The sequence below is a fragment of the Carettochelys insculpta genome, chromosome 1 (genome assembly GCF_033958435.1).
Source record: "Carettochelys insculpta isolate YL-2023 chromosome 1, ASM3395843v1, whole genome shotgun sequence".
NCBI classification, from domain to species: domain Eukaryota; kingdom Metazoa; phylum Chordata; order Testudines; family Carettochelyidae; genus Carettochelys; species Carettochelys insculpta.
In genome coordinates this window covers 26,448,420-26,463,056 of record NC_134137.1, presented here as the reverse complement: position 1 = coordinate 26,463,056, position 14,637 = coordinate 26,448,420, and the positions used below count along the sequence as shown (strand labels likewise).

Below are 14,637 nucleotides of genomic sequence, written 5' to 3'. Positions count from 1 at the left end.
AAAACTGTCATCAAGAGTCTGGAGGGGAAACAGAATTTTTCTATAAAATTTCAGTGATTTGGGCAAGGAGTTCCTGAAAGGAGGCGTGTTCAGAACTCAAAAATTCTTTTTTGTACGCTTAGATTTATAATTTGGAACAGCACTAAGGCCTGTCATTTCTGGCAGTCTCATGATAGCACAGCAAAGCATCATAGGAAGCTTAACACTTTCATTAAAACCCAAATAAACAAGTAGTCCTGTGGCACCGTAAAGACCAACAATTGTATTTATTAGGTAATGAGCTTTCATGGGTCAGGCCCACTTTATCTTGTAGGTGCTACGGGACTGCTTGTTTTTTGTGAAGCTACAGACTAACATAGCTACCCTTCTGAGATTAAAAATCCAAATACCCCATTCTTTCTGAAAGCAAACCTTATACCCAGTCACTAGAGAAACTTGTCAAATGAAATTTCCATGAAAAAGCTTGTGAGAGGGCTGAACATCTCAGGGTGTCAGAGACATAACCGTCTTCTACTTTGCACACCGTGTTGTGGTTAAGCTACATTTTATCCTTGGATAGACACATGCTATTTTCTTCCTGAGCACCAAGCACTTTAACTAAGATGAGTTACATTGGACAAATCCCCCTCCCATGAAACTAGCATTTCTCCCATTTTGACAGATGGGGAAACTGAGGCCCAGACTTTTGGCAAGTGACTTTTATCCAAAGGTCCTGCAGGAAGGCAGTCCATGGCAGACTCGGGAATATTACCCAGACACGCTGGCTGCCATGCCTGTGGACCTGTTGGACACGTAGCAGAGTGGAGGGGCACCCACCAGACACACAAAGGGGCTCCAGCACACACGCTGTGGGTTGGAGGAAAGTCAAACAAATCAGACTCTGGGGGACAGGAAGGTCTTACCATCCGCCGTGAGTTTCCGGAGAGTTGGGAACATGCTCTTGCCGGACTCCAGGATCATGGTGTGGATATTTTCCAGCATTTTTCTATCCACCCCTAAGGTGAAGAAGCAGAAAACAGAAGGACAGATGCTGCTTTGCCTCTTCCAGGAAGCTGTCACCTTCCTTCCTGCCTGCTCTCCTCACCTCTCACTTTCCGTCTCTTTTAGAACACTGCTCACCTAGCCTCTCTCTCCCTCCTCCTAGGAGCAGCTGAGGGCAAGGTGGGAGGAGCCTAGGCGGGAGGGAGCAGATGTATCCAGGACGCAAAATAAATTCACTGTTGCTACAGAGCACGTCATAATAGGAGCTGTAGGCCCGCCCACCCGTGTTGCTGCGTCTCCTGCTGGCCCAGGCTGCAGAGGGCAGTGATCCGAAGTGGGTGTGTTGCATTGCAAGCCTCTCCCCGGCACAGTAAAGCAGAAGTGCCTGTGCTGCCTCTTTTGGACAAACTTTAATGCACTGTCGGAAGTCCGGGGAGGAAGGGTTCCTTTCTATTTGCTATTTCATTGGGGTCTCTAACCCAGCAAAGGGCCACAGCCCCTGGTTGCTTAAGGGCAAAACTTCCTTTGTGAAGTTACTTTCAACAGCATGAGAATAATAGACTTATAAAGCAAATCCAAAATGACTCCTCTTTAAAATGCATCTAAACAGTGCACAAGAGTGCAGAAGTTTCTAATGCTTGAAACAGTTTAATACAAAAGACTGATATTTAAAACACCTGTCCTACATTGCAGGAATGGTTTGGGGATTATTTTATAGTGATCAAAATCAATTTAGAATGGAAGACAGCACATTTTAGGGCAAAGCATTAGCTGTGCACAGTTCACATAATTAGTATATCAGTCAGGAATTTGCATGCAGATTTTTATTTGGAATGAGGATTTAATTGTGTGTTTGCATAAACAGACAGCATGGCAGCCATATAACATTCCTAGGACAGTTTTACTTTTGGAATTTTGGAAAGCTGCTGACTACACTGTGTCCTAACTACACTCCCAAAATGACACATCTAGATACATTATAGTGCTTGCAATGGCTATCGATCCTAACTAAGCATTTTTTTAAAAGAAGGTTTTTCTGTATATTGCAGGGGAAAGGAGAATCAAGCTATCCCTTCCCACAGAATTTGAGCAGTAACCTTCGCTACTGAGAACTGTCTTCTGAGAGGGATCCCTGAAGAGGGACAGGGAAAGGGGGTGGGAAAGGGAATAGGAAGAAAATTGGATAGCATATCCCTTTTCTACCGTGCAGAGGACCCACTGGTCTGATGTTCACTACACCATGCATGGTAGAATGGGGATAGGCAGGATGAAAATAAATACTGAGATGGAACTGTGGGGGTGGCTGGTGTGTTGCTCCCAACCTCCCCATCATAACTGGTGTTTTGAACCGAGTGGGGGTTTCTGGTGGCTCTGGTCCTGTGTCTGGCGACCCTGATGTCTCCTATTATGCCGGCCCCTTCTCCTGTTCCCATCCCATTGTCGTTGTGGGAACTGTCTGAATTGAGGCCTCGGGGTAAAATGTCTTCTCTGGGTCGTCGGTGTATAGAGACCCAGTGACCATAGGATGGTCTGTGAGTCCTTCATATTATGAAGCCTCCTGTCAGTTTTTTCCAAAAATAGGGAGGGGCCCTCAAAAGGGAGGTCCTGAATTGACTGCTGCACCTCCTGTGAGTGTCCTGAGACCTGACGCCATGCCCCCCTTCTCAAGGCTATGCCTGAGGCCATGACCCTGGTGGCCACATCAACTACATCTCGGTTGGCCTGTAGTGCTGCTCTGGATACGAGTCTCTGTTCCTCCCCCAGGGCCCTAAATTCTGACTTTGTCTGGCGGGAGCAGCTCAGTGAAACGGTCCATGGAGCTGGCCATATTGTACACATACCTGCTAAATATGGCTTGCTGGTTAGCAATTCTCAACTGGAGGCCACCTGTAGAATAAACTTTCCTACTGTACAGGTCTAATCTTTTGGCCTCTTTGTTTTTAGGGGAGGGTCCCTGGACCCCCTGCCTCTCCCTATTGTTCACAGTATCCACGACAAGGGAATCAGGGGAGGATGGGTGAACAGATGTTCATTTCCCTGGGCTGGGACAAAATACCAGCACTCATTTTCCTAGTCGTGGGCAAGGCTGAGGCTGGGGTCTGCAACACTGTCTTCGCTGTGTTGGCAATTGTCTTTACAATGGGCAGTGCCACCCTGGATGGTCCAGAAGTTGAGAGAATATTTGTAATAGGGTCTATTTCGTCCCTGACTTCCACCTGCACCCCCAGACTTTGGGCCACCCTCCTCAACAGCTGCTGGTACGCTCCTCCATCCTCCAGTACCGGGGATGCAGAGGATCCAGCTAGTGCCTCATCTGGGGAGGACGAGGATGAGGGCATCATGCTCTCCAAGTCCGCCAGTGTAGGGGGTTCCAGCACTTCCATTTGAGCCCCTGGAACTGTGGCTTGCGGTGCTGTGCTCAGTGCCTGGGGTGAAGGGCCCCTAGTGGCCTCTGGTATGGTGCCATGAAGACGGAGCCACTCTGCAGCTGGGACTGCACCATACTCCCTGGTGCCTGCAGGGGCGGTGCCCATGCTTGGGTTGCTTCTGACTGCACTGGTGCCAGTGTCAGTGCCGTCATTGGTGCCAGTGCCGACAATTCCACTTGCTCTCTCGGGGGGCCCCCAAAGCAGTGGTTGGTGTCAATCTTGGCACCTGAGGAGTGCCGGGTGCCCTGAATGGGAGTCCCACATCCCACCCCTGTGCCTCGTGGATTGCACACACGGTCCAGAAGGGCCATTGTGGGGCACCTTGAGGGGGGGCCTTTGCCACTCCCCCTCTAAGGGACATCGGGAGTGGTGTCAATGCCTGCTGCGTCGAGATGACCTCGTACTCCCACTCCAAGCTGAGCTGGAGTAAAATGAGTCCAACTCCAACATGGACTCTGATTCCGACGACCATGGTGGTGCTGAGGGTCCGTAGCTCCCGCCAGTTCTTGTGCGCTCTGCACCGTCTGTGCGGCACCAAGGGAGGGGACCATTTGCTGGGGTCTCACAAGCATCAGGAACCACGCCAGGGTCCCTAGAGCTTGACCAGGCACCTGGAACTGGGGCGGAGAAAGCTCCTGGTGTGGCGTCTGTAGCGGCATCATAATTTGCAGGAGGCCTTGCGCAGCACTAAAAGCCTCCAGTGTTGAGGGGTCTGGGAGAGCGCGGGCTCCTGCCTTGCGCTGGAGTCGATGCCTGCACTTCATGACCCCAGTCACGGTGCTATCTGGTGGACTCCCCCGAAGCTTGCCTTTGCCTCCTTCTTTCTTGGGATCAACCCCGGTCCCATTTTCTCTTTTTGCGAGGCACCGGGAACTGGCTCTTATGGCACCAGGAGGCGCTAGGCACCAAGTTCTGCTCTTGGTGCCGGGAGCTTTCTGACGGCACCAAAGCACTCTGCACCAACAGTGCGGTGCTCTGAGTTCCCGCCGGGGAAATGTCAGGGCGCAAGGCTCATTCCATTAGCAGAACTTTCAGCCCTTGAGCTCTATCTTCTGAAGTCTTAGGCTTGAAGGCCTTGCAAATAGAGCTGCGCTCCCGGAGGTGTACCTCATCAAGGCAACTCAAACATGCCTTATTCAGGTCACTTTTGAGCATTCATTTTCCACATTTTGAACAGTTTTTTAAACTGTGGGGAGCCAGGCATCCCCTGGCGCCGATGCGGGTTAAAGACCCACCTTGGCTCACTAGGTGCTAAGAAGATCTATTTACCTATGAAAAATAACTATCTAAACAAATTAAAACAATAAAGGCTACCAGGGAATGCTCAACAATGAGGGAGCTCCAGCAACTGACAGCAAGGCGAGAAGAAACTGATCAGGGGGCGGGGCAGGCGGGGCATATATGGGCAGGCAGCCATTGGGCGCCACTCCAGGGGGCAGCACACTGACCGTAGGGCTACCGGCTAGGGCAAAAAGCTTCCAGCAACCGGGCATGTGCCCGGCCCACACCCAAATTGGAATGCACATGAGCAATCACTGGAAGAAGAAAATAAATTACTAAAAATCAGGAAATAAGCACTGGGACATCACTGGGAGAGGGGATACACTAATAACGCAGAAGTCCTGAAAGGGATACACAAATGTTTTAAGTTTGGGAAACACTTCCCTCCAGGAATATACCAATATAATTGTATTCACCTTAAAGGGAGGTGCTCTACTTTTTAACTGGACACGTATCCCTAAAGCAGTACAAAGTGTGTGTCAACAAGCCCTTAGGTTTCCCTTTTTAAATAGCTCTTCTTGTCCTCTGTGGAATTGTCTCAGAGTCGTAGGCGTATATGGACAAAACCCGTAACTACTAATGTGGAGGGATAGCTAGCCACAGTTCAGGAATTAATTTATAATTGTCCACTTAAAAATACGTTTCCTCAAGTCTAGTGTTAAGAGTTTTAAAACCAGGTAGCTTAAAAATCTGTTTTCCTTTTAATACTAAGAGAACTCAGACTTTCAGGTCAGAAAGGGACCATCTAATCCAGTGGTTCTCAAACCTTTTGGCATGTGGCTCACCCTCCTCAATGCAAGCCTTTCCACGGACCACCAGCCAACCACCCATGATAACACAATGTCTATCTCAAAATACCTTAACTATTACATTTTCATATTAGGTTACTAGACCTACAACATAAGGGGCACGTATAACTGGTAAGAAAGAAAATAATAGTCAAAATAATTAAATAGATTAAGCACTAATTTTATCATGTTAATTTACCAAACTTTGTTTTAAATAAAATATTAATTTATGTGCAAAAAAGGTCTCAATGTTGTCTTTATTCATGGGAAAGGTAGGGAAACTTTATTGGATCAAGGGGCACTGATAACACAAAAGCCAGATGGAGGCCACACAAGTATGAGGCACCTCTGCCCCCCTCCCACACACACACACACCAAAAAAACAAAAGAAATGCCACATCCTTACTGATGTGGCCCCCAACCAAAATACCTGACTGTCCAGCCCCACAGCTGGGGGAACCAAGGAGAGAGGAAGCAGGGAGGACTAAGCTTCAGGACTTCCCCCAGGCCAGATTAACTTTTGGGGTGAAAGAGTTAGTAGATTTTGAGGCCCCACCCTATCTCTGGGGTAAGGCCAAAAATTAGAGGTTCAGTATGGGAGGGGGCTGTCAGGGAGTGGGATAAGTATGGGAGGGTGAGGGGGCTGGAGTGGGCTGGGAGGGTGGATCTGTCCAGGAAAGAGGGTGCAAGAGCAGGCTGAGGCTGTTGTCTGGAATGATGGGAGGGTACAGGAGTGAAGAGGGGCTGGAGTGTCTGTCCAGGGGTCGGGAGTATGTCAGGGGTAGGGTGTCTGGCCAGAGGAAGAGTGCAGAAGATGGGTACAGTAGCAGTTTGGGGGTAGGGTGTCTGGCTAAGGGGGCACATGCAGCAGTAAGGGTGGGTGCAGAGTCTGGCCAGGAGATGGGGTGAAGGAACAATTGAGAGTGGAGAGTTTGGCCAGGAAAGAGGAGGGTACAGGAGCAGGTTGTGTATGGGAGGCCCAGAAGCCAACTGGAGCTGGGCAAGCTGGGTGGCAGTGGAGTGCAGGAGCGAACTGGGATTAGGAGAGATGGGTGGAACAGGGGTGCAGGAGCTGACCAGGGCTGGGAAAGCTGAAGGGGAGAAGGTTGTAGGAGAGAACTGTTGGTGGGAGAGCTGGAAAGGATGGGAAGGCAGAGCAGGGGCTGGACATGAAGGGAGTGTGCGTGGCAGGGGTGATTAGCTGACACGGCACTCCCTAGGTACCACCCTCTAGCTAGACTTCGGCCAATGGAAGCAGCAGGGAAACCCTCCCAGGAGCTGTTTCCAGTGCTGCATTCCCCCACCCTAGTATGCCAGATGCACCTGCAGGGCTTCAAAATTCCCCCTCCCCACAGCAGGAAATTGGTGCAAGAACCTTAAAGGGGCAGCAGCACAGGGCTAGAACACCAGCAGTCTCCGTTGCTGTGGGAAGGAGGGAAGCCCTGAGCCTCGCAGCCCATCTGTGAGGTGGTCACAAACCACTAGTGATCCACAAACAGCAGTTTGAGAACCAGTGATCTAGTCTGACCTCCAAATTTCATACCACAAAATCTCACCAACCCACTCCTGTAAGACTGCTAACCTCTCTACCTTTCTTGCTGTTGACTTTCTGCATTGCTCTGAGCTTTGACAATGAAAGGACTAGATACTACCATGCTCCAGCAGCACTGTACTTAAGAGAGATTAAGGAAAAGTGAAATACGACCACAAATAGTTTAAGGGCAGGGCTTCTACTTGCAGCTTCTGTTGAAATTTCAGTTTAATTTGAAGAAATGGCAAAGAAACTAAACAGCTAGAGAAATGTGCAGAAATCAGAAGAATGAAGTGTTTTCAGGGCAAACTGGATCATGAGAGACTAAATTCAATCCATAGGTTAAAATGAGAGCAAACTAGTTAAAAATTGTTTACACGATCAGAATTTGGGGGTACGGGGAAAGGAGCTAGATAATTTGAGTGCAGTGTATAATTCAGCTATAATACAGATTGTACCTCTCTAATCTGGCACCCTTGGGAGAATCTGCAGGACTATGGGAGGTCAATACTGTCTAGCACCGTATTTCTTAAACTGTATTTCACAGAATGCTGGTGTTCTATGAACAACTCGCAGGTGTGCAGCAAACATTTGGAAAAATAATTCGATTTTACAACAAGAGTATATTTTCAGCTCTTAAAACCAGATCCAATGTTACTTTATTACTGCTATGATGCCTGATTAAATTACTTCATTTTGGTTTTACTGTGTACGTTGCTGTTTTTTGTTTGGTTGGTTTTGGTCTGACAATTTTAAAAAAAAAAGTTTTCGTAGATGTTCTGCATAAAAAAATACTGTTTAGTGTTCCGTGGCCTCAAGAAGTTTAAGAAACCCTGGTCTAGCAGCATTACCAACACTTCCACTGCTTACTGGGCTGTTAAAAGATATTTAGAGATATATTACAGCTAAGTAACACAGACTACTGAGAGCCAGGACTGGCAGCTATAAAACTTCCTGGGACCAAGGGAAGCTTGGTCACACCCATGATAAATGGTTCTCCAGCTAACTAAAATCATGCCAGATTACGTATGTTGCTGGAGGATAGAGTTCCGGATTAGAGAGGTTCAAACTGTGCTTCCATCTTTCCAAAATGAGTGTTTATCAAAAGGGAGATTCCTCTTTACAAGCACTTCTAGGATCAGGAGAATATTATTTGCAGCATTTGGAACTGTACTGAGACATTAAGCATGAAACATGTAAGAAGCATTTCCCTCTAAACAAAAGCTATTAAAAGGCATTAATTTAGTTCAAATCCCTGAGACCGGGAATACAGGAGGGAAGGAAAAAAAATTACCAGAAACAATAGGAAGTGCCTTTGTTTTATCTTGGAATAGAATCACAGCAAAAATACAAAGGAGACCAGAATGTCAAACAGATGTTAACTGGTTGTTGGGGCAGCTTCATGCAGAGCAAGGCCAACTCAAGACTGTTACTGTATCTGATAAACTTTTAAAGCAAGCTTAAGAGATAAAGAAGGGCCTTAAACTGTTATTGTAAGATATTGATGCAGCCCCACTATTATATACTAGTGAAAAAAACTGGGAGTATCAAGAAGTATTAAATATTTTTTTCCCTTCTACAGCATAATCATTAGTGCTATGATGCACAAATAGTAAATCCCTCAGGCAAAGCAGCTACCTACCAAGAGCCTCTACTATAAATAGCCTACCCTGGCCAAACCTTCTTCCAATTTCCATGCCTTGGGGAAACCCTTTGCTAACCTTATAGACTACTTATTTCAAGTCCTGAATTGACCCATGATAGCCATTTAAATGATAGATTGAAGTGGAGTGGAAACAAAAGGCCCAAAGGCTTGATCCTTCTGCTCTCTCCCACAAGTGAAGAGAAATACATGCTCTTTGGAATCAAGCCCTGCAAGCATTTGGAAGAAAGGGGGAAAATAAAGTTACACCAGTTACACCACTTGGAGATCTGTTCCTTAGACTGTTAATGCTGAGATATAAGAAGTGATCATATCTTACATCTAGTTCCAAGATATTAGTGTAACGTAATAATGTGATGTATCCTGAAAGCATCTCTTAAGAATGAGAGATACAGGGTTCAATGTGGTTTCTTTACCATGAAACAGAAAGCTGCAATACTTCATGTAATTTGTACAAGTATGGTATACAGACATTTTAAAATAGGACACATTGATACAAGCACAGGAGAACACTTTTAAAGGTTTTGATATAACACTGGTTTTTGAAGTTTATTTTTTAGCTAAAAAAACACAAAGATGAGCAACTGTCTTCAGTTTTTGATTTTAAATTAGTTTCCATGGTACTATAAAATCCATGTCACCTGTTTGGACTTTGATTGCGCCACCAATTCTCTTTAGTGGGATATGAACTGTATCTTTAATAAATGACTATAGTTGGAGAGCACTTCAGAAGACCTGATTCAAATTTATGTTTTCCAAAAGAAAGGATTCTGAGCCAGACGTCTCTGGAAATTTTCATACCTAGAAGAGACAAAAGTTTGTCATTAAAATGGCTTCCCAGTGGTGCAACTGAAGAACTTTAGCTTTCAATTTTTTAAACCCTTACTGAAGAGCTACCCTAGATCACAGGTTAAGTCATTTTGCCCCCTCCCATCCCCCCCCACAGAACACGGAAAAGTCTTTAAATAAATCTATCCCCTGCATGGTCTTCTCAAACCCTGCTTTCCCAATCATGCTTCAGGTACTTGGTACTGAGATATATATTCCCTTCTATCATTATCTTTACAGATTAGCTAATTAAAATTTAACAAAACCAAAACATTTCATGGATTACACAGAGGCTGCACCTCCCTAGTCCAGCAGGGTCTGCACCTAACAAGTCCTAAACCAAAAAAAAAAAAAAAAAAAACAGAACAGCTTGCCAGACCAGGGGAGGTCCAGGGCCTCTGCCACTAGGTGGCCCCTTGCTCCTGGTGGCTGCTGCAGCCCCAGCCTTGTGACCACCCCCTCCCCCGCCCAGGACTCTGTTCCCAGCCCTAGGCTCCTGGGGGCTGCCCTTGGGCTCCAGCCCATCCCCGGGTCCCACCATGGGGCAGGCAGCAGGCAGGGTACTCCAGTTCTGTGCTGCTGTGGGGCAGGCAGGGGGCTCCAGCTCTGGCCACACTTCCCGCCGCCGCTCCAGCCCAGGCCCTATAGATGGTGGTTCCAGCTAGCCTGCCAGACACCAGCTCCATGGATGTTGACCCTGGCCCCAGACCAAAGGCTCTCTGGTCCTGGAACAACTGTGGTCCTGCCAGAGCACAGGGATGTTGCCAGATGAGAGATCCTCGATGTGAGAAGTGCAACCTGTACTAAATTATATTATTGTTATTAAATTATTAAATTAGCTACTCTGTAAAGATGATAGAAGGGAATATATATCTCTGTATCCAAGTGCCTGAAGCATGATTGCAAAAGCAGGGTTTGAGAAGACCATGCAGGGGATAGATTTGTTCAAAGACTTTTCCATCCAAGCATGCAAAAGTTAGAAAATGCCATTTTAGGGCTGCACATATAGCCTTAAGTTTGTCCCTTTGGATTCCATCCTGTGAAATGCATGCAGCTCTTGATCTCATGCAAAATGCAATATCCAATTATGTAAATAAAGACTTATTCAAATGTGTCAGGTTTCCTTATAATTGATAGGAAGAGTGCTGGATAAGTAGTTTGCCAATTTTTCTATGTATGCTGAAGTGACAATTTAAATCATAAGAACATAAGAACATAAGAATGGCCATACTGGGTCAGACCAAAGGTCCATCGAGCCCAGCATCCCATCTGCCGACGGTGGCCAATGCCAGGTGCCCCAGAGAAGGAGAACAGAAGACAATGATCAAGTGATTTATCTCCTGCCATCCATCTCCTGCCCTTGTTCTGAAGGCTAGGGCACCATACTTTATCCCTGGCTAATAGCCATTTATGGACCTAACCTGCAAAAATTTATCAAGCTCTTTTTTAAACCCTAGTAGAGTCCAGTGTTGAATTTAAAGAAATAAAATAGAAAATAAAAATAATGGGCTTTTAGATGCCAACATTCCCTACAATGAGCTAATGCTTAGTGAAGTTACAAACCAGCCCACGTTCTTAGTTGCTGCCTTCTAGGACAAAGCGCATAAGTCATGAAAATGAACTTTTAAAATTAAAGTTAATAATAATAAAGTTCCAAAACATAGCAGAATATGTGACTTATTTTGTGACTTTTTTCAAGAAACGTACTACCGTCTTTGATCATGCAGAAGACAAAAAACAAGATTCAAAATCTTCACTTCTACACAAGCTCAAACTTCACAGATCCTATTGATGAAACAGGGTCATCTGTGAAAAGACCTGATACAACTTCAAATGAAATCAGAGTGTGAAGGTCCTCCAAACACTTGCTCCCACTGGATCAAACTAATGGCACCATATATGGCTGTTACCAGATTACTAAATGTTCAGACAGTCTGAAATCTTTTTAAGCATTGTTTTATAACTTGGAGTAGGTTACCATCTTCTGAATACATGTACTCTGGGCAAGAGGTGATTACTAAGTGGGGAAAGGAGTGTTCACCCAATGTTGTTAACTAAGCACTCCTGAGAACCTAACAGACATTGGAACCCAAGAAGAGACAGTGTGTTCTGTTTTCCCCTTGTCAATACCATTATAAGGAGGCAAAGGCAGCTTCTGGGATCAGCCACACACTGGAGGTAAGGGCTAAACTGCCTGATGGCAAACAATCATAAGACAGGTACAACATTTTAATTATGCAAGTTTAATATTAAAAGAGGCTTCACAGAACAGAATACAAGCAACACTACTGTAGCTATAGCAAAGTCAACAGAAGAAACTGTTAAGTATTTTCAAAGTAAGGTTACTGAAAGCCACGAAAGTTAATTCAGTACAGGTTGAACCTCTGTAGCCTGGCACACTCATGTAATCGGTCATGATTTTACTTAGCTGGACAACCACTTATCATAACAGGTGTGCCCAAGACTTCTGTGGTCCTAGAAAGTTTGTTTACAGTCACCAGTCCTAGTTCTCAGGGTTCTGTGCTGTTATTTAGCTGTAATAAATGCCTAAATGTCTTCTAAGAGCCCAGTAAGCAGTGAAAGTGTTGGTAATGATGCTAGACAATACTGCTCTTTTGTGGTCTGGCAAATACTCTCATTTGGCACCAGTGAGGCCCCAAGGGTGCCTGACTAGAGAGGTTCAATCCACATTATGAAACTCCAGATTCTGGTGCCTAGAAATACACTTATTGCTTGAGGTATCTTCCTTTACCATTTCAGAACCACGTTTGCAGGGATGAAAGCTTCAGAGGGATTCGGTGTCATCTGGGCCTGAGTGACAGCAAATGATGAGGCAAAATTATAGAAGCTATCCAGCATCTTCTGAGTGAACTGAAACGCAAAAAGCCATACTGTAAATCAAATCCATATTTGGAAATTTGTTCATGCTTTTCACATCTAACGCATCGTTCCAATGATTAGCTAATGCTCAAGACTCATGATGAATGGATTAAATCTTCATTTTACAGATGGGGGAAAGGAAGCAGAGAAATTAAGTGAAAAAAGAAGTCTGTGTTAGAGAGGAAAAGCGGATCTAGAATTACTTGCTTCCAGTCCTGCCTTTAGAAACTGCCTCTCTCAAGAGATGATCTCTTGAAAATTCAAAAAATTTGTACTTTTATTCTGTTTTTATCCCCCACAGGGTTAATTTCCTGAAGCAAATTTCTGAAGGAAAGCCTTAAACAACCTGAAGATAAACAAAACTTGCAAAATCTTACGAGATTAGTGGATGATGTAATGATAGGCCATGGGCCTTATCCCACAAATGAGACTAGCAAATTAGTGACAGCCTATCAATAGGACCCGCTGTTGATGATTTTGTGCATAAGAACCTTACTTTTTGTATTGTTCACATAGAGATAATTCCATGTAAAGAGTTATTTAAAAGTAACTGGAGGTTCTTCAAGACGTGTGGTCTTCATACATATTTTACTGTGGGCTATGTATATGCATCATGCACCTGGAGTTGGAGAATTTGAACGTAGCACCTGTTGGTTTGTGCACACATCCTGGTTCACCTTATGCTTCTGACCAAGTGGATAAAGGGTGGAGTGGACCAACTGCCACTTCACTTCCATTCCACCACAAATCAGATAAAATCCAAAGTAGAGGGAAAAGAGGCAGTCTAATAAGAAACTTACAGGGAACACACATCTCAAAGGATCTCCAGTTAAAGTAAGTAACCTCCTCTTCTTCAAGTGATGGTTGCTGCAGTCAATGGGGCCAACAGCCACTGTGGGCCCCAGAGCAAGGTGTGGGGGAATCCTGGCTCTATGTCCTTGGAAGGGGCAGGGGCCTCAGGCAGATGAAGCAGGACTGGGGCAATCAGCTCTCATGCCACCCAGACAGCAGTGCTTGGGCCACCCCCAGCCCCATAAAGCATGGTACTCCGGTGGCAATTCAAAGGGGGCTGGGGCTCTGGCCGCTGCTGCCAGTGGAGGAGCAACAGTGGCTGCCAGGAATCCCAGGCCCCTTAGAATTGCTGGACCGCAGGCCAATTGCCATCTTCCCCCCGCCCAGTTCCTCTCAGGCCTGCCTAAGGTATTCCACTCTGCGTGACTGACAAGCAATATCTAAGTAATAGGAGGTGCAAGGATGAGGACGATAGGATCGAGTGGAGAAATGTCATGTCAAATGAGGCCGCAGCAGCTGAATCTCGTACCAGAGAGAAACATCTTCCAAACATGTGGATGGAGCTCTATATGGCAGCTTTACTGATGTCTAAGAGGGGTACATCCTGAAGAGACACTACAGTCATGACATGAGCGCTCATGGGGTAGGGAGGTTTGCGAGCTGACTGCATTCTTCTCTAACAGATGTCCAGGGCTTTTTTACTGATGCAACACACAGAAACAGAATTCTCGCACCTTTTTTCCCATTAGTACACCAGAAAAATTTCACTGCCAGTTATGCAGCAGCAGGGGGAGCGGGGCAGGAGCCCCCACCTGTCCCACAGAAGTGCAGGAGCCCTTGCTGCCCCTTCAGCAGTGCAGGAACCAGGGCAGGAGCCCCTGCTGCCCCTCAGCAGCACAGGAACCATGACATTAAAATTGAATGTCAAATTTCCCTACCCCCATGAGAAATCGTCAGACTTGAGTTCTGGTCCCTTCTTCCTAGGGAAGAAAAGCACTGCGGATATATCCTTTGGAAATTCGCTGGATGAAGGCAGCATAACCTCTGCCTCTCTCCACTACAGTGCCTAACAGCCTCAGGGACTTTCTAAATGGTTTTGTTATCTGCAAGTAAAAGGGCGAGGCTCAAACATCTAAGGAGTGGAGCATCTTCATATGTTTGTGGTTTCAGGAATGGATTAGTGAAGGCAAAATTCCAAAACCAATTTGCGGGTACATTTGGGGTTAGGTAGAAAGAAACTTTACCTTTGTAAAACAGAGTACGAAGGGACATGGAGCAAGTCACTAAGTATTCAAAGGTGGGGGTGGTGAGCTATGTCAGAACCAAAAAACTGAGACTGAAGCCCCACTGGGGTATTATCTTTTGTAAGGATGGGAAAGTTGTTATCAAGTCTTTCCAGAATCAAGTAATTAGTGGGTATGTGAAAATAGAGCAGCCCTCCTTACAGGGGATGGAATGCATGGA

The 14,637-nt window shown here is 45.8% G+C and overlaps 3 protein-coding genes across 4 annotated transcripts in view; 1 reads left to right on the top strand and 2 right to left on the bottom strand.

Moving 5' to 3' along the window:
* CCDC81 (coiled-coil domain containing 81) overlaps positions 1-1,040 on the bottom strand; it is a 28,841-nt gene extending 27,801 nt beyond the window's left edge. Inside the window, exon 1 of the mRNA XM_074981374.1 lies at positions 903-1,040. Within this exon, the coding sequence (XP_074837475.1) occupies positions 903-981 (79 nt within the window). The 5' untranslated portion in view covers positions 982-1,040. The remainder of the gene's footprint in view (positions 1-902) is intronic.
* The window catches only part of ME3 (malic enzyme 3), a 224,378-nt gene extending 221,523 nt beyond the window's left edge, over positions 1-2,855 (top strand). The window contains exon 14 of the mRNA XM_074983849.1: positions 2,031-2,855. Coding sequence (XP_074839950.1) covers positions 2,031-2,090 — 60 coding nt within the window. The 3' untranslated portion in view covers positions 2,091-2,855. The remainder of the gene's footprint in view (positions 1-2,030) is intronic.
* Positions 2,856-5,717: 2,862 nt separating this feature from the next.
* The window catches only part of HIKESHI (heat shock protein nuclear import factor hikeshi), a 29,323-nt gene continuing 20,403 nt past the window's right edge, over positions 5,718-14,637 (bottom strand). For both annotated transcript variants that reach the window (XM_074983821.1, XM_074983830.1), the window contains 2 exons: positions 12,254-12,372; positions 5,718-9,474 (listed from right to left, as the gene is read on the bottom strand). In XM_074983821.1, coding sequence (XP_074839922.1) covers positions 9,420-9,474; positions 12,254-12,372 — 174 coding nt within the window. In that variant the 3' untranslated portion in view covers positions 5,718-9,419. The remainder of the gene's footprint in view (positions 9,475-12,253; positions 12,373-14,637) is intronic.